Genomic DNA, 27,385 nt, shown 5'->3' with positions numbered 1-27,385 from the left:
AGCTTGGAACAATAAATGGTCCTTTCGCGTATAAGAGAGCCTTAATCTCGATTTCAACCCAAATGCTGTCCACTTCCAACTAAAATATTCATGAATTATGCTCCCAGCGTGGTCTAACTTAGGTTTACTTTAGTAATGTAGGTCGTGTTTCGTTTTTCGTTAAACCATTCAGTATACAGTGTACGATATAGATAAAATGAGATTAAAAGAGCACTAGAAACACAAACGCTCCCCATCCGGCCCTGACTCCATTCTTACCTTTGATGCAAATTTTGTTCCGCTTGATAATTAATTTGGTGTCATTATGCTTCGGTGGTCCCTCGACGTGCAGATGAATACCGACCGGTACCTCCTTGGTGACATTCCCCCAGCAGACCAGATGCACGGTGAAGCTTTCGACCGTTCGCGGTATGATGCCGCTGGTCGGAATGTCGAGCTCCGGATGCTGTACCGCCCCTTCGTTGTCATCGTAGTGAACCGATATCGTGTAAGGAAGCTGCAAATAGAAATGGAATGTGAGCGATGATTAAAGCGAAAGCACACTTAAGCAAAATAAGAGAACACAAAAAAATAAAGGCAAAACTGACAGCTACACTGGATGGTGCAAATTACACTCGCCCTCGATCCACTAAATGGAACATCCTAATTGATGATAATCGAGGAAGGATGTCTATTCAGCGGGACAGTATTGATCGCAGCGCAAACGAAAGTACAGCAACGAAGTAAATTAATATTCAATATTGAATCAGCATTGGTGATGTACGAAATAAATTTACCGATAATGATTTATCGTGTAGCAATGACGGGAAGCGGAATCGGTGGGAGCTTAATGAAGCGACCGGACTCTACTACCGACATAGCTGAATACGCACGCCGAAGATGGACGAGCCGTGGCACTAAAGTTTAGCGCAAGTTTCCGTACGAAACTCGCGCGCGGGCGAAAGTATGTAACGATGCTTTTAATTAAAATTTTCGTGACCCATCCGGGGTGATTGATCTTTGAAGCGGAGTTGATTGAGTTGTGCAAGTTTGTTCGGCAGAGCCAGCACTCGTCCACTAACCAACCGTGGTGAAATGGTTAATGAAGTGGAACATTTTTAGTTGAACCGAAGCGTGTCGAGGGCAATTAAATATTTCGCGTTCGCATTAGAAACCGAGCCGAACATTTTCTGTACTGCGAGAAGTAGAGTTTATTATAACGAAAGGATAAAAGTTTTTTTTTATATGAAATTGTTTTACGTTGGCGCTGATAGACCGACTAAAAGTAACAGGAAATTGAACGGGTAGTTTATGGCCAAATTCAATCAACGTGAGACAAAAACAACTGTATTATTCACAATGGACATGAGCAATGGGCATCCATCCAAACACCCACACCCAAGCCACCGGTCGCCACCACGCTACATTCAGGTGGCGATAAAACAATCGAGCCCTGTCCCGACACTCCCGGAATCTAATTAAAAACAACAAAGAGAACTAATTGATTCTCGTCTGCACATTCGTCGGTAATCGCATTAAGGGCAGGAGCAACAAATAGCCCATGCCTGTTCGCTGGTTCGGACGTATCGCGGAGTTCTTGGTTTTGGTAGGTGTAGCTCGGAAGCTGTTGCACGATTTTATAAAAGGTTAACATACCGTAGACTGAAGCATAAAAACAAGGATATGGAGAATGTAATACGTTCGTAGCAATATGGCCTTGGAGCGGGATGGGATAAATAAGGGAATTGCTAAAATGAACCTGCCTTCCAAAGTGGCCATATTTATTCGAAAACTTATACCAGCTTTTCTCGCATATGATAAAGTTTCGGGTGAAATTTTATTCAAAAAATATTTATATTTTCAATGTGCAATGGCTAATTTCATTTGTCCACCATCGGTCGATGTTGGCTGCAGCCGAAGACGTGCCCATCGGTTAATGTTGCCGACCCAATCAGGGATGGATTTTGATTGAATTTTGATTCCGGCCCTGTTGTTTGCATGGAACTCTCTCTCTCTCTCTCACTCGACTCGCCGACGCCGACTGATTAATTGAGTTTATTTTCGGGGTGGATTTGGTCGACGGTTGAAAGTTCAAGTCGCTTGTTGGCTGACAAATTAAATTTCGTCCAGAAACGTTGCCGTCCTGCGAGCTACAACAACCCGAAGGGACCCACCGAGGTCATCTCGGAGACACACGCGGAGAGATCGGTTCTGATTGCATTAAGCACCAGGCACAGTCGGGGAAAACAGTTTTTCCCCGCTTTTTTTTTTTTGTTTTCCTTCCTTGGCATATTCCGTTAGAAGGTTCGGGCCGCAGGAAAAACACTGATTCCGCGCACTCTGCATAACTTTATTAGTTCCGTCAGTTTTATGGAGTTTGCTTTCGTTAAAACTGGTTGAAACCTTTTCACCCCCCTGCGCTTTTGCTGTTCGGTTGTTTTACTGCTTGCTCTTTGCAATGATCGCTCAAAACTCAAGCAAAAGGATGAAAGAGGTGGGTTTCGGGAGGACGTAGGAAGATGGGTTCCATTAGCATGGTGAAAGTTGTAAAACCCTGCCTAATGGTGTTGCGTGTAATGTTATTATGTCAGCAAAAGGAAAATGAGCCGCTTTTATTAAGCACCACGACACAAAACCCACGCCACAGATGTAGATGGATTTTCGCTAACAAAATGTCCTAAAAACACACCTAATGAACACGGAAATCGGTGTTGTACCAATGATAAAGCTTGGTTTACTCTTGGTGCATTATCACCCTTGCACTTGCAGGCCAATATTTTAATATATAAAAAAATCGCGTATTATAAAGATTTATTGGGGCAATGAAATGAAATGGACCACTTCCAGCACTTCCGCACGTTCAACTTCACTTCTCTATCACCCTGAAAGCAAATGTAATACCGTTTCCGGTTTGAATGATGCCCGGCCGGGCTATTGAGAGATAAATTTTCATTTCATTCGAACCAGCCGGACCATAAAGAATGGTCCGGAGATCGTACCGTGCTGTTTTTTTTCCTTCTCTCCCATGGGAGCTGCCAAAGGACCTGACCGAGCATCTGTTGAGTTGAAGGGTTACTGTGTCGGTTTTGCTGTGTGGAAGTTCCTGCACAGTCAGCATCGGCACCAAACGCAAAAAAGAAAAATGGAAAAGCTGAAATCCATTGAACAGGTTCCGCTTACAGCAACAGTGAACGCTCCTAAATTTCCGCTTCGAAATGCCACCAATCGGGCAAACAAACCGCACTTTGGGGTTTTCACACCAAAATGTGTGAGTGTGTGTGTGTGTGTTTTTTCTGCTTCCTTCAAACACCACACCCAACCCAACATACTGACCACCGATCCAACCCGAGTGGATTTGAGCGTATCGAACGAAATTGAAATTTATGACCATTTGTCCAAGCGGAAGTGGCTGTGTGGTTTTTTTTCCTCTTTTTCTTCGCACAAATTTCTCGTGTGAGCGTGTGTTTGCACTAAAGAATTGGTTCTTGATTTAAATTAATCCACTTGACCATTTTGAAACGTCCACCATATCTTTCGCTTTAAGAAAGTCTTTGTGGTTCTGCCAGGGGATGGAAAGAAAGGCATGAGAATGGAAACATTTGTTTGTCTTTAATTTTCCTCCACACCTATAACGAGGATAATGATGCGTGTTTTCCGTGTTTTTAGCCCTTTTAAAGGAAAGTTTTTTCGTTACTGTCGACTCTATCTTTTCATTTGGCGTGTTTCTACAAAGGAAACAGCGTGAAGGAAAAGCACTGCTAAAACTTAGCACAAAACTGTCATCGAATAATTTGCATAAAGTGGAAAAGTGCTTTCCGCCCTTTAATGGAACTCGTCCTCGGGTGGCTAAAGCCAAAGTAAAAAGCAAAACAAACACAAACACACACACACACGCACAGAACAAATGCAAAACAAAACGCTCAAATGAACCGCACCACGGTTTGGCGAACGGTGTTTTATTCCCACCCGGAACCCCAAAAAAAAGGGTGCTTTGTAAAAACTTCCACCTCCCAGTGGTATGTAAAATAAGTGCAGAAGAAAGGACGAAATAACTGTGGCGAAGATAGAGCTGCCTGATGGTAGTAAAGTTGGTATTTTTTTGTGTTCAGAGTTCTTATTACTGCCAATGGCATCGTTGCTCGCGTTTGTTTTGCTTGTTCGGACGATTGGGAAGGGATTGGAGTGCCACTGTCCTTAACCAGCACAACACGAGTTCGAATGGTGCGGCCCGAGGTTTTAAGGACTTTATCAACATCGACTCCGACTGTTGGCTTAATGATAGCAGACATTTTTGGTTAACTTCCCCTTAACGGCGGGGAGGTTTTAGGCGGTGCAAATTAAGTTGACCCAGTTTCGAAAGAGCCAGTTTGTCGTTTCCGGTTCAAACTTTGGTCCTCTTCCCGCTAAAATGTGGCAAATTACTATTCCAGTGCTCCTGCAAGTGCCAGCTAAACGAATGTCATCATCTTTTTTTATGTAACAGCTGAGGAATATTGAGATAGTTTGTAGCTTTTCCAAGCAGTAATAAAAAATGGAAATTTTATTGAACTTTGCAGGAGGACTTTACTGTGAACCTCCATTAAGAGAGATGTAAAAAAATTAGACCCGATCCTGATGGAACGCAATTTGGGGGCTTTGGGTTGAAACAAGGATAAAGAAAGTGTCTTGAGCAAAACATGTAAAAAAGCGCCCTTTGGAAAGGACGAAGGAAAACTCGCTAAAATTTCGCTTTGGCAGTACGATAGACTACGTCTGGTAGTGTGTTAGGAAAAAATGCACGACCGCCAAGAATGAAGTAAACAGCGAGGATACAAAGCATTCACTCAATTTCCAACCCAATGCGCTTCATTGTAATGCAGAGTTACACTTCCTTGTGTGTGGCTTTCTTTCCGCTCGGAAGGATGGAACAGAAAGTACGAATAATCCACGTTTGTCGGGATCAGCGCCAAAACAGCATATATGAAGTAACCACGACCACGACCACCACACATCCCAGACATACGATCGTATCATCTACGCTTTATCCCAGCAGCACATCTCCACCGCCGATGGTTATCGAAAGGTGGTGAAACAGAGAGAGAGAACTTTCCCAGTGTTTTTTTCCCTCTATCTAGTCGGATGCAATTCCTGCTTAATGGTGCAGAATCGGTATCCATTGTTTACACTGCGTACGCTCATGTTTGCACACCAGACCGGATCGCATCCTGCCGGCGCTGGCCGAAGAGCTTTTCGGGAAAATCGGGCAAAAAATATTCCGATCAGACATCATATACGTGATGAAACGCAAAAATTGTGGCAAAGCACAAACGATTGAGCTTGATTGTTGGTGGGGAGCGGATTTCGTTGCGTAAGCCGACGAGGAAAGCTGTGTGCATTTCGATCGGCTATCGCATCATTGCACTCGAGTGTGGTGAATAGAAAATGTGCTGTACGGAGGAACAACTCTTGTTTTTTTTTCGTATATTTATGTTGCATGAGGAGTAGATGAGGATAGAATATCAAACATTTTTGCCGGGTGCCAGTAGAAATTCCTTATTCTTCAAAGCAATTCAGTATTATAAAAATCTTCCGAGACACTTAATCGATGGTAGGAAACGTTTCTGCAAATTATTTAGAAAGTAAATAACACACCGGGGGTAGTAATCGCAAGCCTAGACCTCTCGAGGTTGCAATGTTACTAAAGAAGACAAATAACAGAGCTCTTAGCTACCATCAAGGGAAGATAGTAATCATTGCGCGAGAGAGAACTTATCCGTGGAATGTGGCAAATAAACTTCGTAGACCACTCTCCATAACTCTTTCCAGATAATGAAACAACCTTCATTGGCTTAAGGATTCTTATGTAACAGTTGATCAACTGCCGAAAATTATCGGTTTGGAGATTATTAAGAGAACAATTAAATTGATACAAGCGACCCCAGCAGTTGTAAAAAGTGTCTATGCAAGAAGATACAAAGAGATGAACTTGTTCAGCTTCAGTTATCATATATCATGGTTTAGACCAGGGGTCTCGAAACTTTTCAGTCCGCGAGCCGCATTGGTTGAAACTATGATAGCGTGAGGGTCACTTATACATTACAGGGTTTTACATTAGATAGGATATGGCGAATCCAACTTACTGAATCGCACGAACAGACAAGATCAGACACAAAAACTACAAACTTTAATGAATCGCTAAAATTGGATATGGAATCGCATGCGCAATTTAGTGAATGCCAAATCGGTTAGCATGTTTACGTACAGGCGGATTCAAGTGTTGAAATACAAAATGAAGTTGCAAATTAATCACAAGTATTTAACATCATTAAACCTAAGTTTCAATGGATAATTAGAACAAACTTTGTTTAAAATGTCGTACATTAATTTTGAATATTCTATCTCAACTCTTGAATCCGGCAGATAAGGAAACAGCTTCATTTCAAAAGATTCATTAAGTTGCGCTCATCAGATTCTATCTATTGCAAAACCCTGTATCTTCCGGGTAATTTAGAGAGATGTTGCGCTCGGGGGATTTTTATTTCGCAATTTCTATTATTAAATATTGCTAACTATTTCAGTAATTAAATTGAATAGTTAAGAAATATTACAACTTTCCCAAAATAGACATTTTCATTACAATGGTAATATTAGCAATAGCGTCGCGGGCCGCACTGGAGACTCTCGAGGGTCGCATGAGGCCCGCGGGCCGTAGTTTGGAGACCCCTGGTTTAGACGACTGTATCGACGAAAAAGTCTTAGTTTTCACATACCAAAACTGAAAAAAAATCCTAGTATACGCATACTTTTCGAGATAGGAAACTGAAGTTGATCATCCTCTTGATCTTGATATCTTCTTTACTTCAGAATTGTTTATTTATTTTTAATCGTTTAGCATTACTTGGATGATCATGGCATGCCATGCAGAACCATTTTGTCCTTAAAGATATTTTTATATCGTCTTTATGAAAAGAGACGGCGAACTAGACACGAATTATAGAGGAGTGAACATGTAATATGTCTGTCTAATATAAGCGATCCCAGTGGAAGTCATCTGATCGACTCGTATGAAGCACAAATGTCTAGAGCTATTTGGGAGGGACTGTTGACAGCTGTACTGTATGTTACGAAATCCTGTTCTGGGAGTTGCTGAGTTGCTAATAAAAAATGATAATGACCAAAACTTAAACGTCAGAAGCGAATCAGTTTTTTTTTATTGAAAACATTGGTTTGTCGTGTTACTAAGAAGGACAATAAAGTTGTGAATTGTTTGTTGGAAATGCAACTCAGTAATACCGAGTTTCATGTTTTCTATTCCTTCACAATGATTGCTATTAACCCATGAAGTACTTTACACAATTTTTACCTCAATATCACTTCAAAAGTTTCCTTCATTAGAATAATTATTGGTCCATTGTTTACTCACCGGATATGCCGTGCGGCTTTGCCATGAAAATCGTAAAAAATCAATGCCTGGCTTCATTGGTACTACGAAACTCATGGCGTAATCATTGACAGCACCATCGCGAACGTAAAAAAGATCAGCCTCGATACCTGCAAGAAGAAAACAATGTACAATTACATTTTCTCTCTCAGAATGTAAAAAAGCAAATTGAAAAACGTAACAAAGTGTACACAGCAAATAAAACATGAAACACGACTGCAATATGACGAAAAACTGTAGCATTACAACACCGAGTGAAGAAAATTTGCAAAATGGTACGGGAAAACGGGGCACGAGGATTAAGTAGTCTTTGTGTTCGGGGGAACTTCCCATTTTTCGAACGTAATTAAAATAAAATATCTAACCCCTTGTTAGCAGGTAATGAGGTTCCGAAAGCTTTCTCGGCACGGAAGTTGCCTGCTGACGGGGCCACCGTCAGACGTGTGCGCCTTGCGTAATTGTTAGCGACGTCGTCCTATGCCGTGCTCCCATTCCGAAGCTCACATCAACCCCGCAGCGGAAGGGTTATAGTGGGGCTGGCAGCAACAGATCGTACCCGGTGGGTAAGCTTGCTTTTAGATTCGGGTTGAATCAGCAACACTCAGCTTTTGGTAGCTGTCGGAAATGCGCGTTACATACAGACGTTACATCGGTACCATAAAATAGAATGACAAACGACACACATATGGGAATGTGGCAGCGGCCCCCAGAACATGTCTCAGTTGATTAAGCAACAAAACGTGTGAACGGTGTCCCAGCTTCGTACACCATCATCGGAGTGGGCGGAGGTTAATAGGGTTACGGGGTTGGGTAATTTAGCGCGGGAAGGGAAATTCGGAACACTACACAACGGCGGACGGAGTGGCACGTCACCGCACTGGGTGCGCAAGTGACGGGATGCGACCGAAAGTTGCGATGAATCTTGACTCGAAATTTCTCATTTCCTTATGAAAGGCACACAGCACAGGGTATAGTTTGGGGCAAGTTCATTACACACTCGCTGTATAATGGCGTTTGGCAGGGTGTTTGGAAGGAATTAAGAGAATGGCAAATGGAATTGCTGTGTGATGCGATTGCATACACGTCTTAACATTGAATAAAATACGCAACATAAAGTGAGAGGTTTTAGACTAAAAATAATGTGTCTAGTTTGCAAAATAAGTTCTAGATAAGTAAAATAGAATGTTGGAGATATTTATTTAAATAAATCGCATTTTTGGAAAATGTTCAACAAACAGTTACACATATTTCAGTTGGTTTGAGGCATAATTGAATAAACAAATAGCGACAAACCATACCAACAACAAATGAAAGCAATATAGTGACTATTAAAAGTAGTTAAGAGATGTTCACAAATTAAAATATGTATGACAAATTTTAAATATATTTCACATGCTCATAAATTTTATACTCCTCTTGAAGTAGATAAATGAATAAGTGAAGTGGATAAGTGAATAAAAAAGAGCCTACATTAGGTTGTCCCGCATTAAACCCCGTTCCATCTCGCCTACTTTTACTTTCACCATCATCAGTAGTAAAACTTTCTCCACCGCTCTGTCACTACGAGGACGCTACAGGACGGACTTAAACTTTCTTCCCAGCTTATCCACAGTGCTGTATAATTTCCTGTACAGCAAAAGCTTGAAAATGAATCAAGCAAAGTGATGTGGTTTGGCCGCAATGACGCTACCGAGCGTAACCACACACGGGAAACAGGACGATATGATGGAAATTATGTTAAGTGACCAACTTTTGCACCAACTATTACCATATTGATAAAATGTGTTCCCTCCTCACACGGAGCGGGGACGGTGGAATGGGTTGGCAAAGTGGAACCTCAACTTGTGAGTGGCACAATGTGAGAAATTGCGAAACATTCGCACCGGAATGCAATTATCATGCTTTGGCTCTGGGAAATGTTTGCAGCGAATGGTGAAAATGGATGCCGTTTCTACGACGCACAGCCGAGCGCGCTTCTCTCGGACTTCGTGAAACCATTCAGTCAGTCAGTTTCAAAACACTCAGACGCCACTATCAATTTTATTTATCATGAAAATTGAATACAGAACCCTTTGCTGTTTGCCACCGGGCTGGTGTGCAGCAGCATATTCAGCCGATCGTTCCCTGTTGCCGTTCGGAGATAAGATATCGTAAGTTGTGTGTCCTTTTCTTGAGCATGATCATTCGGAAGCTGGCTAGCGGTGGTAGACGTGCTCAAACTGGAGAACGCCTTCAAGCGACCCACTGGGGGAACGAATTCAACCTAGAATACATTCCTTGCCATTGGAAGCGGGAAGGCAAATCCCACAAAAACTTATCTGGCGTCTGGCACAAATACCCTGCCGACGATGTTTTTACCCGCTGGCGTTAACCTTCCAGGGGGGGGGGGATGTATGTATATTGGCGCAAAGATGTGGCTCAAGCGAGATATTTCCAACCGAATACACACGCATCCGAAATCAGCAGCAACTGAGCAGCAATTGCGAACGCAAAATGAAGCGCGACAGAGCGAGAGAGAGACAGAGAGTTGAGGAGGTTCCTGTGGGAAAAAGGGCAAACCGTGCGCCAAAGTCTTATCGCGAGGGCGCGAAAGATACTGGGGATGGGTGGATTGAAATTAAACAAAAGCTGAAAATAGGAACCATGGCTCAACTCCACCCGGATTTACCGTTTAGGTGAGAGACACAGGAAATTTACAAAAGGCGGCAACTTTGATTTGAGCCATCCTGCTCGTTTGTTCGGTGAGAGTTATAAGGGGCGAAAACCAGAGGACACCAAGGGAATGGACGCATTTTTCGCACACCGAGAAGTATCTCATCCCTTGTACTTCGGGTCGGTTTTTATTATTGCGAGTCATGTAGAACGGAGCAGGGATTTAGGTACAGTTTTCTTTCGCTCTTTGCCTTTTTTTTTCTATGGCGGCCTCTTGTCGGGGCAGGGAATTAGCTGGCAAGTGTATTAAAAAAAAAAAAAACACACGAAGGGGAGAAAGATTTTAGATGCACCATCCAAATGTTTGAAATAATTCCGGTAAAGTACCGCTTCGTGCTAGGGGGTTGTTGCTACTGGAGACCGAACGTAAAGTCGTGGAAAGTAATATGGAATTATTGGACCCGAAATTAGCTCCTTATCGGTGATGGAACAGTGGTTCCAGGTTCCTTGAAAGATGCTGCAAATCCTTTCAATTTTGAACACAAATTACTTACCCAAACAGCCCCCTCGGAGAGCAATATAAATAACGCAATTCTAGCGAAACAATGCGTAACAGGAAGGTATCGTTAAAGTGTGGTTTGATATGATCAGCCATTAACCTTTCAAACGAGATGGAAACAATCGTTGTTAAAATGAGCTACAATTTGGACGTTTTCAGTTTTAATGACTGTGGAACCATTCGTGCTTACATTAAGATGCTGCCAAATCGGCAGACAAATTGTGATGAGCGTGGGTTTGCGTTTTTCCAACACACACAAAATCTCCTTCAATAAGCGCACTGTCAGATGCATGTGCCGTTATGGCAGGGGTACAACATCAAAGCTTTAGGTTTTGCTTTTATTTTAACCGCGCACCACGAAAAGAAACGTTTGCCCGCGGCATCGGTGTCAAGCATCCAAGCGTTGTGGAAAACGGTGGAAACCGTTTATTTACGTTTGATCATTTTTTAAAATCATTGTTTTGTTACGCACACAGCCAGTGTGTCCCGAGTGCGCAGCAGAAGAAAACAACCCCGGCAAATAGCAAAAAACGCTTAAAGAGAATAAAGCAGGTGAAAGAGGAAACAAACGCTCACATCATCCCAAACGCCCAGACTCCCAAATAAACTAAAACAGACAGACACGGAACGAACGGAGTCGAGCAACAACAACAAAAAAAACACACACAACGAACTGCATGAAATATTCAGATTGCGTTTATGATGCGTGAAGCAAAAATCTTCCTCCAAAAAAAACCACCACGAGCGAGCGAGCAGTTGAAGAAAATGCGTCCAAAAACTTCGGGAACCAAGCAAAAAAGCACGGCATCTCCTCAGTGAAAGTTCATAAAATTTCAACGTTGCATAAAAGGTTTGGCATTTCGGGTTTTTGTGTGTGCCGTTTCTGCTTTATTCCTTTTCCTTTTTTTCCTCCCCCAGGAAGAACAAATGTACATCCCCATGGTTGGCACGAAGGGTGCAAAACCCGCGCACATGAGCTCGGTTTCAGGGGGTTGGTCTCGCGCGTCTGGCCAAAAGCTGTTGGCTAGAGTGCCTTCTTGCCTATCGTGTTGGGGATTTTGGTGCTTGGGGTCGGATTTTGTGTCGTCACTGTTCCTGTTCATAAATTGCATTTAGATAACGTTTAATGGGCTCTATTTGCTGGAGGTAGTTGGTGTTTTTATCTTACGGCGTTGAGATTTACAGAAGAATAGCAAGTAGCGGATAGTTGGACTGGGTCTGTGGGTGGACAGTGTGGCAACGTTCTGTATGACCGCCGTGTGTAGCGACAGAAAATGGGAAGGTATTCCCGTACAGCAGAGAGTGTTCAGCGTAGGGAAATTATGCATTCAACTCGTTCCTGTTGGCATGCTGCCTATAGTTGAACCATTTGCCTTGGAATCAGTATGGCAAGAAAGTTTCACAAGATTTTTCTGACACAGTTTGATGGCTAAAAAGCATTTGTCCGAATTATCATACGTTCAGTTTGCATAATAAGATACAATTTGGATCATTGCCAGATAGCTTTATGTCCTTCTTTTGTACTAATGAAAGTTTATTCATTCGCAAACATTGTCATGATGATGAACAAGATTTAACCCCGGACGCTGGAAAATTCTAAAATCACCAATCAATTGTATTCTTCTTGCTAAAAGAATAACATTGCATGTAATTTACGCAAAACTAACAGTCAGTTCTTGTCCAGAATCATCTCCTGAAAAGCTTCTCGGTCAGGATGAGAATACAACCGACCGACCGTATGATAGTGCCTATCTTCCAGAAACTGAGCCCATCTCCTTCACCCGGACAGAATCGTTAGTTCGGTTGGATGGACACAAATTCATCACAGCAACAACTACTACTACTACTACTTCTACTACAGCACACGGCACACGGCTAGGCCAACGGCTCGGTCCATCGCTAAACGATCCGTCCGTGTTGCAGCAGCCGCCATGCTTCATAATTCACGAACTGTCACGATGGTGCAAGATAAATTTTGGAACCATCCAACACAAACATCCGCTGTGATTTTAGAATGATGACACAGAGAGCCTGCCGCTGTTCGTGCCCTAAACAAACTTTCCCATTTGACCGGCTTTGCGAGAAGGGTCGATTGAAAAGCGTCCCGGTTGGTGTATGTTGCGCCTCCGGAGAAGCTGAATGTCCCGTAGTGATTATGTATGTAAGATATAGCTACAGCAGAGGTTTATTGTAGAAATACATTGATTGTACAAGCGACAGAATGTGTGTGCTTAATTTATTTTGTTTTATTTTTGCTGAGGAAACTCCTCTAACATCCTGGGCCTTTCCAGATTCCTACACTTCATGCGCACCCGTTACCAATTTGGAACGCTCCGCATAGAGTAAAGTGACATTTTTGAGATGTCATGCTTAGTGACACGGAACGATGATGATATTTAGGAAAATTTCTGCATGACACAGTGCATGAGTATGACATAGTTGCGCCGCTGTCGTGAATGTGGGACGCCGCAGCGAAACGTGTGTGTCCCGCGATGCTTTAAGGAGGAGTACATTTTTGGGTCATAATTTAGTGTTCTGTGTCAAACAGCGTGCTGAGTGAGTGCTTTTGTTCTCGCTTGGTGAGAGATTTAGCTCACATAACTCTCGCTTTAAAAGGGAAAAGCTTTAAACCTTTATTTTATTTTCCTTTATGTGAAGATATTTTCCTATTTCACATTATCGGTTATTAAAATCAATAGACTCCAATAGATTTCCTCCGAAAGAAATAACACCAGTCCGAATCTACCAGTCCTTCATGTTCCAAATCTACAAACATCAACTCTATTTTCGCCAAAACCTCGATTAAAAAGGCTTTGATGGCAGGCACGTTTGATGTTGTGTGTCTCAAAGAAGATGTTATATTTTAGCATATTATCGTTAATCGATTGATTAGCATTATACTTTTATTAGTGTAAATATTGAAAAAGTATACATGTTGAAGGAATGAAAACAATCCTTTACACTTTCTATTCAAAATCATTAAAAATGAGGTCCTCTTCACAGGAGATAACGCTTATCTTCACCCGTCATGCTAGTTGTTCTAGTACAGTTGCTATTGTTGACGCTGATTATCAATGGTCATCGTGGACAATACATGCTGATGATAACACTTTACGGTTGATTTTAACATGAAATAATCGTCTGCGATTATTTCTGCGATAAATGCATCGTCTTTTGTTTCTATTCTTAGAACAAAGTCGACAATGTTATCAATTAATCAATTAACAGCCATTGTGAAAATCGTTGAGGCAACTTCATTCACACCATCGTCTGTATTCATTATCACACTACGGAGTGAAGAAAGTTGACAACGTTACGACACTTAATGTCCTCCGGATAGAGCCCATTTGGCATTATCCTTTCAATTTTGGAGAAAGACCAAAATTCTTGTTCGGTCTTCCCGACAGGAGGCAAGATCTGCTAACAAGATCTAATCAGCATTAAGAATCTGATGACCAGAATCAAGAGCTAACAAGAATTTGATATCATCCGCAAAATCTACTTAACAATCGATTGTTGACGATTGCCGCACCATTTTCCCCAAGAAACTCCATTAACGAATGAGAATCATCGAAAAGTAAATGTCCTTTTCGTCATAACTTAAAGAAATTTGAAATACTATCAAATTTTAAAGGTATTCTGGTAACAATAAGGATAATAAGGAAAATGAGAAAGGTCTTCTGGTCTGTTGTTGCCTCGAGCAAACATGCCAAAATAACTCCGCAGGTTATGGTCGGGCCCTTCAAAAAAATGTTGCTGGTGATTTCTAAAGTCTTCTACATATCTCTGAGACGCTACAGACAGATCTGAAATGGAGAATCTTTAACCGAGGATCTTCTCCAATAATGTTGAGACCAAAACGAAAGGACCACGCACAAACCGAACCAAATGCTGCTAATTATGTTTTAATAGACTTTTACTGAGGTGCCGACTTGCTGGCATTAGACATTCCTACCAGTACATCCCCGTTGTTATCCTTTGATTGTACGGTTAATGTTACGCAAGTATAGCGCAACAAAACATAGCATTTTCATAAACACAATTTACACTAAAAAGCAACAGCCATCCAGACCACTAAATCATTCCACACGATAAGTTTCAAATTGTCCTTCGAAACCGTATGCTGCCACACATGCCACATAGTATCCCAAAAAACCAAGATGTGAGCGGAGAAAAATCAATTTCCACGAAAATTATTTCCTACTTCGTCCAGCGTACGCGCATCCCACCACACTGCACGCAACTTTACAAAAGCGATGCTTCCGGTGGCCGGTATTGACATTCCTTCTTTCTTCGTCGCCCTTTTTCCCTTGATGGTCGACATCCAAGTCTCAAGACGGTGGATCATTGTGCAAGGATTTTTCATATACTGCACCGAGTCGAAGGCGGCTGGTTTTCTGGGGGGACGCTATTTTCGTCATGCCAATAAATATATTGGCGGATAATAAATTGATTTCAAGTGACATTTATGTCGATTTATGGTGAAATAAGATGTACGACGTTCGGGAGCAGCCTGTCCGCCAGGGCCAACGGAAAGCAGACAATAATCGAGACTGTTTGGTTGGGTTTTTCGTTTGTCCTGCTCGTGAATGGACCCGTAAGCTGACTGTTGACGGGAAAGTCGCATTGCAGTATGGTTATCCCTTGTTGGGAAGATATTGAATATGTTTCTCCTCTCCGGAACGCCGGAACGCGTTGTAAATCAGACAAATTTGCTTCAATCGATGGAACACGAATAATGAAAGCCCGGAAAAACAAAGTTCCTCTTTTTTTTTTGGTACCGTGAGTCGGAAAGAAGCTGAAACGAATCAAATATGGCAAGAAAAGAGCCTACAACATATCCGTTTAAAATTGTATTTCCAACCATTACGCGTCATAAAAATCATAAACAAGTGTTCTCCATTGAGCCATGCGGCCTTTTTCCCTTCTCGGTGCTGTTTCCCACACGCTTCGTGATCAAATGTTGTCTGGTCAATTGACTTCGCTAGCGCTAGCGCGAAAGCAATCATGAAATTATGAGCTCGTGGCAAAATTTATGAGCCGTGAAATTGATAAATCGCCCAGATAACTGGGCATCATCACGAAAGCCGTTGTCATTATCACAACTTGAGTATTTTCGCCTTTTTCTGTTTTGGCTTTTTTTCATACATACGTTGTGCTGGAAGGAATTATGCTGTCTTTAAAGATGTATTAAGCGCACTTAATTACGTCAAAAACATCTCATTCATGTTCTGTTCTAACTTTTCCCCCCACATAATATGCATTCCCACAAAAAAAAAAGCAATATGTTTGCATGAATATGTTTGTGAAATTATATTCCGCAACTGATTCATTACTTCGGGCAATATACGTTTGCCACGTATCGCCATGCTAACGTCCGGGTAATGTTTACCGTCACAACTCGCGCGCAGTCACCATGGTAAGTGTGTGGTGCAGCGGCATAATCATCACGGGCCCCACAACCCGAGGCCATTTTACAGATCTGCAATGCCATGTAATGCCATTTGCTGGTGGCAGTTTTGTGTTAACAGCTCACGCATCACTTGCCGGCACGATCCGGCCCTGACAAATGGCCATAAAATATGAAAGTGTTTACGCTAGTTACACACATGACGACGGCGCGTGTGGTTCGTTACGGGGAAATCGATAACGGTTCGATCAGCTTACGGGAAGGGCCTTTTAAGAAAATTGAGACTTTGCGACTAGGATCCCAAAGTCAACTGGTAGGATTGTTTAATACAGTCATTTCAATGCGGACCGCGTTTTCCGCTAGCGTTGCTATATACGAGCTTACAGCACACAACGCAGGGTTTTAGTTGTGGAAAAATATCCATAATTTACCTCGTTTTTCAGATTTTGTGATACGTTTTTTTTTTATATTAACCTGTAGGCTCAAGACTAATATTGCGTATGATGTTTGTTTAGAAGCAAACCAATCAAATTAATGGTGGGATCTTTTACAAAAGTAAACGGCCCAACAATCGCGCGAATGGCATCCGTAATTGTAACCATAATGTTTTCTTCCCACCCCTAATGGGTTGACAATTTTATTGTCGCGTCCCGTTATCACCTTCCGCGATGTACTTTCACCACCACCCTGCCATTTGCAATTTTGTTTCGCCACAACCAGCATAAAGATGGTAAACGATTTGTTTTGGCGTTCTTGCACCATTTTCCCAACAGTCGTTAGCGCGATTGTATCACCAAACACCTGTTCATTGTTGGCGCATGAAGCGGAACGATAGCATTATCACCGTTATCGTTACTACTGTGCGCGCAAAAGACTTCTTGAGATACGCGGCAGGAAGTGCCATTAGTTGGTTAACGATAGCCGTACACGCACGCCGTTTGTAGGATGGGGTTTAAAATTACTTCTGGATAGGTTTTATTATGATCTCTGTTCGACCATAATTTAAATGTCATATTTAACGTTTATAAAGCAATTTAAAACATTTAGTGTGATTTAATTATATCCGAGTGTGCTATAACAAATTTTGTTATCGTTATGTTGTTATGTTGTTGTCTGCAAGGCTGAGACGGAAATCACTGCATGTCCTTAAAATACATCTGGGACGTAATACGATGGATCAAATATTCTTAAGACCACAACTGATAGCGTTTGGCATTTTTGATCAAACATTGATGTCTTATTTATTTGATGCAGTAGCATACATTAACATATTTTCCATAGCTTTCTACTCCTCATTCTAATCACTCGAACATCTCATTCTCTTTGCGATTAAAGAATGGTTCTGTCGCTGCTGCATGCAGCGTTCCTTTATTTGACATCGTTAAAAATTGGAGAAATGGGGAAGAGGACAGCTAGGTAATATTACCATTGACCAGCACAAATAATATTCCGCAGGAACAATGTCCGCATAGAGCAGGATTCGCCTTTCCGCGTTTATAAGTACGTTTTAACGGGCAATACATATGACAGCGCTTGCCAATGTTGTAGAATAACTTCCTCGTACCTCGTGTCTTAAACATATTAAATGACATCGATAAATTCGTTTGTTTATAGCAGCTCATAATATAACCTACCCCGTACTCTCACCAAAATAACTAGCATGATCTTCTGGCCTTGAATATTCAACTTACAACGTCTCTTAGGTTCAGCTCTTTTGATACCCACTTTTCCCACCTTCTCGATCAACCTTATTGCTTTTAAACAATGGAAAAGGCTTTTTGAATTACAGAAAGTGTCTTTCGTTCGAGAAGTATGGTGGTTCAACAATGTTTGTCTAGGTTAAGGATCTTCATCAAGCATTGGCTCTAGTTGTACGTCCTTAAACTTCTGTGACGCTCTGAATCGTTCTTCACCTTTCAAAACAAAATCGCCAATTTTAAATCATGTAAATCACTTCTGATAAGTAGCTCTGTAGTAAGAGCATGGTTACCTTAAACTTGCAATAAAATAAGATGAATTTTAGCAATAATAATTTCAATAACGTATTGAAATAATGAAATACTCCTGGGAAAACTGCTTTATTGAATACAAAATTTGGTAATTTTGACTCGTCCATAAAGTGGACGAAAGCAGACAGGCAAGTCTTACAATTATACCTAAAATCAACAGTGTTCATCAGATTTAATAAACATATAATAAGCTAAGGACGACAACTGACGTTAAAATTACACAAACTCATTTATTCACCCAATGAAACGATCAATATTTAAAATGGTTTAATAAAAAATCTTAAATCAATCCATTATCTTTTAAAGGCATTATTCGGTTTCATAAATCAAATACTGTTTTGCAAATGGTTTAACCCATCCATCTACTAAATAAACCAATACCAGACATCCTTTTATTCTCCTAGCCCGTTTGGAAGTACGCAATCGGTACCGATACTTAGCTCCACTTTTTTCTCTCGTTCCGAACGTACTAAATGCGATGTTATCCTGTGGCCTGCGGTATACGTTAAGTGCCCCTTTGGGGGGATCACTGCTGTCGGAACCACTTGCTCACAAAACCGATTTTTGCGTTTGAATGCTTAATTTTGTCCCGTCGGCAACAGCAAAATGTGTTTGTGGTAAGGACTATTAGCATCCGTTAGTCCGTCGCGTGGACATCGCGAGATGAAGAAGGGGGAAAATTGTACCCATCCATGTGTGTGTGTGTGTGCGTGTTTTGTGTGGTCACTGAGCTTTAGCAGTGCCGTCGATAATGATGGGAACCGGTTCAGATGGCGTGCGTACCGATTCCACAGACGGTGGGGCGATCTGGGGATGGGCTGATGAATATTGATTAGGCATAATTTATGCAGCAAACGATTCATTTGCGTCCGGTTGCTATAAATAATTCCTCACCCGTAACGAGTTATTAAGTGTGAAGTTAAATTTCTGGGAAGTGTCCTTTTCGCTTCGTCGTTTGGGAAAGGGCGCATTACGGTATTGGTCAGGTCGGGAAAGGATTTTTGTGAACCTAAATCCGGGAAAACTGGGCCGATAATCTTGCGCAGTGGATGGTAAACTTTAGGTTAAATATATAGTACGCCTTTGTTTAACCTCGGTCCAGGTTGAAAGTAAGTTGGGTAAGCATTAAACAGTCTTATCTTTAACATTTACAGGTCAAGGTTGAAGCATAACACGCTTTTAATCAGGTGTATAAATACTAATATGTAGTTTCCTCGAGTTAATTTAAATTTTATTACAAACTTTCAATAGCAATAACTGAACATTTTCACCAAGAAGATGTACAAAAATTCAATGACTGTACTGTGGTAAAGCAAACCCGCTTAAAAACATCATGGAAACAAAACATTCCATCATGTTTCCCGCTCCAAACACACCGATAAAAGTAAACAACTCTATCGGGCCACCAAAAGATTTATCGTTTCCTTGTTTTCCATGCGTCCGGCGACGGTGTGGGCATACCATCGCGGCGGATAATGCTTTAAAGACCGAACGGAGGGTTAAAGGGTTTCCCCGATGGGCAGGAAATGCGTCTACCCAACCCTATCTCTAGGGATCCAGCCGCTAAAACCCGGCCCCAAAACTAAGCACTCTGACCGTCCGGTTGAATTCCGTCCCTTAACATTAATTTCCCTTTCATCTTTTTCGGAACACTCACGGCCACGTGTGTATTTGCGGTGGGAAAGAGGGGAATAGTGGAGGCGTGGAATTGTGGAGGAGGAGGAATAGTGGGGTAAAGGAAATCAAAGTTATGAAAATGGTTGTACGTTTGCTTGATTGATTTACATTTACGGTGGACGAATCTGGTCGAAAAGGGGGGAGGTGGCAAGATTTATTTTCTGCGGTGATTTGGGGTTTAGGGTAGTCACCACAAGTTTTGCTGATTGTTTCACCCAGGCTGAGATCGGGGTGGTAAAAAGGGTCGCTGGATTAATGTTGAAGGTTAACAGTTGCTACCTGACCCGAGCAAAATTGCTGTAATTGTTGTGGCCGAAGATTGTGTTTTCGAACCGGTCGCTCGAATTTACTCCAATGTTTCAATTAGCCTCCGCTCGGAAGCGCATGCAGTCTCTCGGCGAACATGCAAAACTTACCCATCAGTTTGATCACTTCCGAGTGGTTGAGAAAGAGATCGAAGTAGCCGGTAACCGGTCTGGGTAATCCACAGAGCAGAACCGTCACCAATAGCAACCGCCAGACGATGAGAGACGTTCCGATGACGCTACGGAGCGGTCGCCGCAGGGCCATGGTTTCTGTTTCTGCAGCTCCACACGACACAACAAACGTTTAAGGCATTCTCACAACAGCGACCGTACACACATTCTAGCTGCTCCGGCAGGATGCAACCATGGCAACGTGGTTCGGCATCAGCTTCGACGGACGGGACAGTGAGAGAAGCGGTGGTAGCAGTAGCAGCAGCAGCAGTAGTAGTGCACCCGATCAGCAGAAAAGAACACGAAGATGCACCGCTGTATATCGGAGCTATAAGATAGGGTGGGAATGGCACAGGGACCTTTTCATCCTGGGAAGCAAAACACTTGTCACAGCAAGAGTAAAACACGGAAGGAATTCATTGCCTACTTTGCAGGAGAACAATAATATTCCACTGGAACCACTTTAGAGCACGCTGTTTGCTACGATAGAAATGGATACAAACATTATGAACTATTGCAAACTATTTTCACAACATTTTTGCATGAAATTTTTCACTTTAAGGTAGATAAACCTTCGTACAACGCATCATTCTGGACACATTCAGCACTCATCACAATCGCGCCAACTAATTACCGGCCAACAAGGGATCACTTAGGGTCTTTCGAAAAGCCCGTCCCCACATCGAGAGCTTTTATAGCCCAGCAGAGAACACTTCCCGATAGCGCAACGGCACACACCGATAGGACGGCACGTTTGCGTCCGCAATTACGCACACACTGTCACTGGGTCTGGGCCTCTGTCTGACGGCCAATGCTTGATGAATATTCATCACGATTGGATTAAAATTTTGAAATTTTAATTACCATCATTTCATTCGAGCACATAATCCGAATCCGTGATACTGTCTGGAGAGATAGCGCCCAGTTCACCCACCCGGTCCAGCCCCGGGGGTGGGACAAACGAGCCCGATGATATCCTGTTTGGCTCATCCAGCCGAACTTCACGTAATGAATTATTTCTCACTCACTCACCCATCCTGCCCGAAGGGGACGCGCGGGGAAAGTGCAGCGTCGGAGTGCAGTTCCGACACCGGTCGACGAGTGCCGGTGCTCATCTGGTTGTTTTCGCTTGTACGCAATTAGATATTAATGCGTGTACGTACACGGACACGCAACTGCGGGCATGATTAATTTGCCTGTCCGTGTAATTTGATTAAAAATATGGTTTCGCATGGAAATTCAAACCGAGGTTCCACCGGGTGAGTGCGTCCATGCAGCTCCTACATCACCATAGCCATATTGCTGAGTAGCGATAAATTCTTTAAAAGAACAACCCTTGAATTCCGTTGTCTAGGAAACGATAAAACCATCCGGCTACTTTCTTCGAAGGTACTTCAAACTCACACTTCACTGCGCTTTAAAACCAACTTCACGGTCGGGAATCTGTTTTACGAACCGAAATTGCTTCCCCGATCGACACCTCCGTTGTGTCACAATTCGATTGGAAGTTGATAACAAAAAAAAAACTCTCACAAACACATACAGAAAAAAACCCTTACCGGCACCGATTGCTTCTAGTTATGGAACACAAAACCACCTTGCCTGAAGGGCGCAACAAGAAGCGTGACGTTCCGTATCCGCGTGTCGTTTGCAACTGACCCGAACAGACATTCCGACCCAACGACGAACCGCACCAGGACACGAAGGATGCGTTCCGACGGTGCGTTGGCGCATGTGCCACAGTACGAGTTTCCCCTGCCGATTGCATTCCCAAACACGCATCACGGTGAGCGTTGTTGCAAACTTGTTGATTCTATAACCAACCTGGCGCCTCCATCGGCGGATTTTAGAACACTTTCAGTCGCCAAACCCATGCTGCCGGCTAACCGTTCCGTTCCTTGCCGAAGTAATAAATGCTGCACACAGTCAGAAGGTTGTTCGTGTTTACATCGTACATTGCTGATGGTTGTAGGTTGAGCGAATAAGGCAGATTCCTGGAAGGGTGGCAAAAAAGCACGTGTCAGGTTTCCGGCATTTCGCTCGGTTTGGTGTTAAAACGGCATGGCAAATCGCACACCGGAGAATGTGCCGCCGGTACATTAGCATGCCCCGTTGTGGTGTGGGTGTGTGGCTAGTGGTGTAAAATGAGATGAACTGCATGGAGGGGAGGGGCGGGAGGTTTGTTGCCGGATTGGTGACACCCTGTGTTTTTTTTATCGGCGTGCGTTTTGAAGTGGATAAATAATGCATATTTACTAACACAACGGCAAAAACTTGAATTGACCGTTTTTTTCGTGTGTTTGTTCTAGGGATAGTTTAGCAGAAAGGGGTGAGATGAAACAGGGGACGAATGAAATTTAATTTACATGTTCAAGAATTCAGCATTGCAATAGCTTGTAATGCGACGTTTGGGAACGTGAGAACTTGTAACAATATCGCACTGTAAATATTATTTCTATACTGTGAGGTGGGGTGTACTTTGTTGAATAATAACAAAAAAATATATTTACTTTACTATGCTTCAGCAGGGTTTATACTTTTGATATCTGAATGATACAAATGCATAGAATTTCTACAATGAATATGCTTGCATTAGAGAGTCTTTGTCAAGAGTACAAATTTTGTTTAAGTAATCGTCAATACAGTTATTTTTTTTTTCAATTAGATTGCTTTTACAGAGACTATCTCCAAAACGTTCGAAATCCGTTGTACAAAAATTATCCGAATATACGCCGCATTAGCTGAACATTTCACAGCTCAGTTAGTTTATAGTAGAACATCCAAAGTAACTAAATAGTTTAAATAGATGACAATACCTTATAATTAGGTTAAATAATACTAATTTTGATAATTGTTGACATAATATTTCAAAAAGTGTCCTGCAAACTTTGAGGTGTATTACAGTCAACTAAAGAAGTTGACTCTAGAACTTTGAAGTCCACACGTTATTGTTCCCGTATGCGACTTACGATGGAAATTCGAGACCCACGGGTGTCCTCGAACCGCTATAGCGTTTCTCGGGGACATCCTGTACTTTTCAAATAAATTAACAAACAATAGTCTGTTCTTATTTAATATTTCCCACTAACTCGTAACATCAACTGTTCTAACAGCACCAACAGGGATTTAGAAGAAGTGTAAAGATCTAGCAAAGTGGTGAACTTGTATCCGCTATTGATACTTGAAGCACTGGCTACATCAAATGGGCATTAGGGAAGGCATGATTCTGTACTTATCATGCAATGAAATGGGTAAGTGCGCATCGTTAGGATGTAACATTTTTTTGCAGTTGCACTTCTTTTATAATAAAATAATTATCATTTCGACCTTCTTAAACAAATGTTTAGTTAGGAGTTGCGACTTTTCAACATGCCATCAATAGCTGGTTTACTATCAACTATAAAAACATTATAAACTAAGTTTAGTTCATGTTATATTTTTAAGATTCTACATTGTGGTTTGTAAATATTCCAAATTATTTTTAATCTAGTTTTGTTTAATTAAATTCGCATAAATTGATTTCTAGAGAGCGGAAATCAAGAATTTGTAGACTTTATTGCAGAATGTTTCTATGAATTGTTGGCTTCATGGTAATAATAAACTATTTCTATGTTATATTAACTTTCTACATTTTTCGTCATGTTTCCAAAAGGATAACAAAAATAAAAAGTGTTTTAAATAAAATTAGTAATGAAATTTGTCTTTAATTAGCAATGTTAATCACGTTTCACAATAGCCATACAACAGATTGGACGTTCAACCCGAATTGTAGATAGTAGTCAATGTCAAATAGCACAAATGAAACATAACAGAAACCTTATTACAAAAAAAAAAAACAACTCTTTGCTTCACCAACACTCAGTACACAGTGAAGCACTGTTGAGCACGTTAAACTTTTGTATCATGTAGAATAAAATGCTGTTATGATTTGCAGAGCATAGCAGTTGCTGATACTTCCCGCGAATCCTTTCACATGTGCCATTCAAACGTGCCAAACCGGTGTGGCCAAATCGGTAGCGAGTCAGCCGTAAAAGCATTTTGTTTTTAATTCAAATTCTCAGCTTACATCCATTTAGCAAGATGATAGCCACCGTACCCGTGCTGCATAACGTTTTCCCTATGGAAACGGAGGCCCTAATTTTCCATCATCCTGCCAAACAAGCACTTGGCACTTGAGGCACTTGTGATTCCACTTCACCATCCATCCATCAATCCATCCACCCGTCCGTCCGTTCATACCCATCCCGGCGGGCGGAATACGATTGTAGCCGTACCGCAGCGGCACGATGCTTGAGCATAAATTTAATGCTCACTTACTTTGGACTGGAGTGGTTGCTTTTTGAACAACACTTCCGAAATTCGATGACGAGTGGGGTAAACATTGGACCGTTGGATTACAGCCGTTTACTTATACGATCGGGGCCAGGAGGGAGGGCACCATTACCCCGTAGCCAAAGATCCCTCGCTCTACGCGTTCCCGGATCCGTGCTAGTGAGCGTGATAATTGGTTTTTAACATTCGCGTACATTGCGAAAGGATTCTTACCCAACCCAACCCAACCCAACTGCAAAAACGGTGCGAGGGATGGCCATGCACGAGCCACACACTCATGTTCAATCCTTTTTCCGTGATTCTCGCAGTGTTTTCGATACGTGGCTAACTTTAAAGCTTGCTTTCGATAGATACACAATAGAGATTGTTATGTTGGTGGTTATGAATTTGAAAGAAAGGTAAAGTATGTTCACAACCGACAGCACCTTGAACATGTTTAAATTTACATTTTGTTAGTGTCCTTTCCTCTTGCTATGTTTTAAAAATGAAGTACAAACAAACGCATAAAATTAATTCTCGTTTAACCTCACCATTTATTATTTATGCATTAATAATAAGTATAAAATAATATGCATTAAATTGTATGAAAAACGATGTATAAAAAAATTGATTGCAGACAAACAACTCCCATACCACAGAAAGATTCCTCTACACCTTTTCAAATTCATCTTTCTCCCAGTTATAATTCAATTGTGCAAGCCTTTTGTTGATTAACACTGTGGTAAATGGCACACAGTCTGCCCCGAAATCGCTTCGAAGTTTCACCAACCCGTCACCAGCAGTTTGCTTCCTTCATTTACTATTTGCCGAACCTTTCGCTTTACGTCCACAAAAATGATGTAATCGAACGAAGGATTCATTATCCTTGATCCTTTTCGGGTTGTTTCAAGTTGATCCTTCAGCGCCAGCAGTGCCATTTCCCAACGATCAGCCACCGGCGGCCGTTCCTACATCAAAAGCGTTCATCATTATTATCTGACGCTGAGGTTGATTTTAGGCGGTCGATTGAATCTTCCACAGCCCGAACACACCATCGACCGAGCACGGGATGACTAATTACATTAGCTTTGCCAAACACCCCGTTTTGGGCCGGGTGGCATCCTCGGGGAGGATATGTCTGGGCTGACGAGGATCTGTGAACCGTACCGCGTTGGCGGCTACGCGTCGAGCGTGGAACGATAGTTGAAATGCCGCTTTATGTTGGCGAGTGTAGCTGGGCTGAAATGGGTGGTTGCGTTATTATCAGCCTTGTTGCAGCACCAAGAAACATCAATCAATTGAACATCAGTCATCGGGCGTATAGCACCGGCACCGCCACAGCAGTGTGCATTCCATCCCGCTCGAACCCGATGTTTGTATGCCAGTCTGAATAATGAATATTTTAAGCCATTAATTCCCGATGAAACGTTGAAGGATGTCGTACATGGTCGGATGGGATTAGGGAGCGTAAAGAAGAATAAATACTCTTACTCGCTTAGCATATCATCGAACGATGGCCCGCCGGTACTGTTTCGATCCGTTGAGCGTTTCAGAAGAAGGATGTCGTCTGATTGTAATTTACGGTTTGAACCCTTTTCATTCTTCGTCGGCTGCGAGTGTGGAGCGTTTGCTGCTGTGCCAACCAACGGACACAGTGCCGGGCGGTGGACCGGAAGAGTGGACAGTAAATTTTCATCATCTCAACCAGTTGCTGGTGACACTCGGTTACCGTGTGGGGAAGCAATGTCTGCAATGGCAAAGAAGTGCAAGAAAAGGTGCACAGCATTTTGGTGCACACGGCTTAAGAATGGCATCCGGACGTCCTTTCGTTTGATTAGGTACAGTCTTTTTGCGGACCGACCCCTACGCCCTATTCGCTAACCGTCATGTGGCTGTGTTGAAGAAAATTGTGTCTAGACGAAGGCAAAAGCCCGTGAGCACAACCGTGCAAACGCTGTGAAACCAACGTGAAGCGATACTTTTGCCACGGGAAACACTAGGCAAACTTCTTGACAAGTTACATTCACGAATTCAACCGCAAAAAAGGTAGGAAATGCTTACGGTTGTGTGTTGAGCGTTGCTTTCATTGCAGAGTTTTATCCTTCCAGGTTTCTTTGCAATGAAAATTAATGTTAAAACTGATTAACAATTAACACGTCTATTTTAATGCCTTAGTGCAGTGCAATATTTCTCATCTAGAGGGTAGATTTTATCATTGAATATGAAATTAAAAAACTATTAAACATTTTACAAAACAAGCAGATCAAATAGATGGTGGCATTAATTTAATAGTAACGTTTTTATTTGTTAGGGCTGTACTCTGATCAGTTTGAATAACCGCACCGCAATTTTGCTCCTACGGTATAAGTAAGTATATATGTTTTGCGTCTAATAGTATGAGGAAAAATGGGAATTCATTTGAAAATGTCATTTCATCACACATGAAATTTATTCAACAGTATTCGATCTGAACGAAATATAAATGTTATGATAAAGGAATATTACGAAAAAATAAATGTAACAAACGATTTTTTTTAAATGCCAATTCATAATTAGCAGCACGATACCGACATTTTCGTGGCTTCGGCACCGCATTTAGGATCCTTGGCCCATAAATAAACCAAAGCATGTGAACCGCAGTCATTTTCTTCTGAGGGGAAAGTTATATCAACATTGTTATGCATTAATCTATGAGTTTCGCTTGAGGTATTCGTAGTAATATATCCCTTGGGATTTATGATTTCTAATCTAAACCTGTACATTTTCGTTGACTCCAATATCATTTGTTCAAACATCAAATCAACTATCTCCAAACCTCGACTGCATCTTTTCACGTTCTCTAATCGGCACAGTTCAATATATTTGTTGGAATCTTCAATCCCGAGTTCAACG

At 41.9% G+C, this 27,385-nt stretch overlaps 1 protein-coding gene across 1 annotated transcript in view; it reads right to left on the bottom strand.

Moving 5' to 3' along the window:
* Nucleotides 1-20,282, bottom strand: part of LOC128711885 (tyrosine-protein kinase Dnt) — a 52,928-nt gene extending 32,646 nt beyond the window's left edge. The window contains exons 1-3 of the mRNA XM_053806772.1: nt 20,123-20,282; nt 7,382-7,509; nt 259-496 (exon numbers count right to left, since the gene is read on the bottom strand). Coding sequence (XP_053662747.1) covers nt 259-496; nt 7,382-7,509; nt 20,123-20,276 — 520 coding nt within the window. The 5' untranslated portion in view covers nt 20,277-20,282. The remainder of the gene's footprint in view (nt 1-258; nt 497-7,381; nt 7,510-20,122) is intronic.
* Nucleotides 20,283-27,385: the final 7,103 nt, after the last annotated feature.

Source organism: Anopheles marshallii, chromosome 3 (assembly GCF_943734725.1).
Source record: "Anopheles marshallii chromosome 3, idAnoMarsDA_429_01, whole genome shotgun sequence".
NCBI lineage: Eukaryota > Metazoa > Arthropoda > Insecta > Diptera > Culicidae > Anopheles > Anopheles marshallii.
This window is presented reverse-complemented; position numbering and strand designations above follow the sequence as displayed.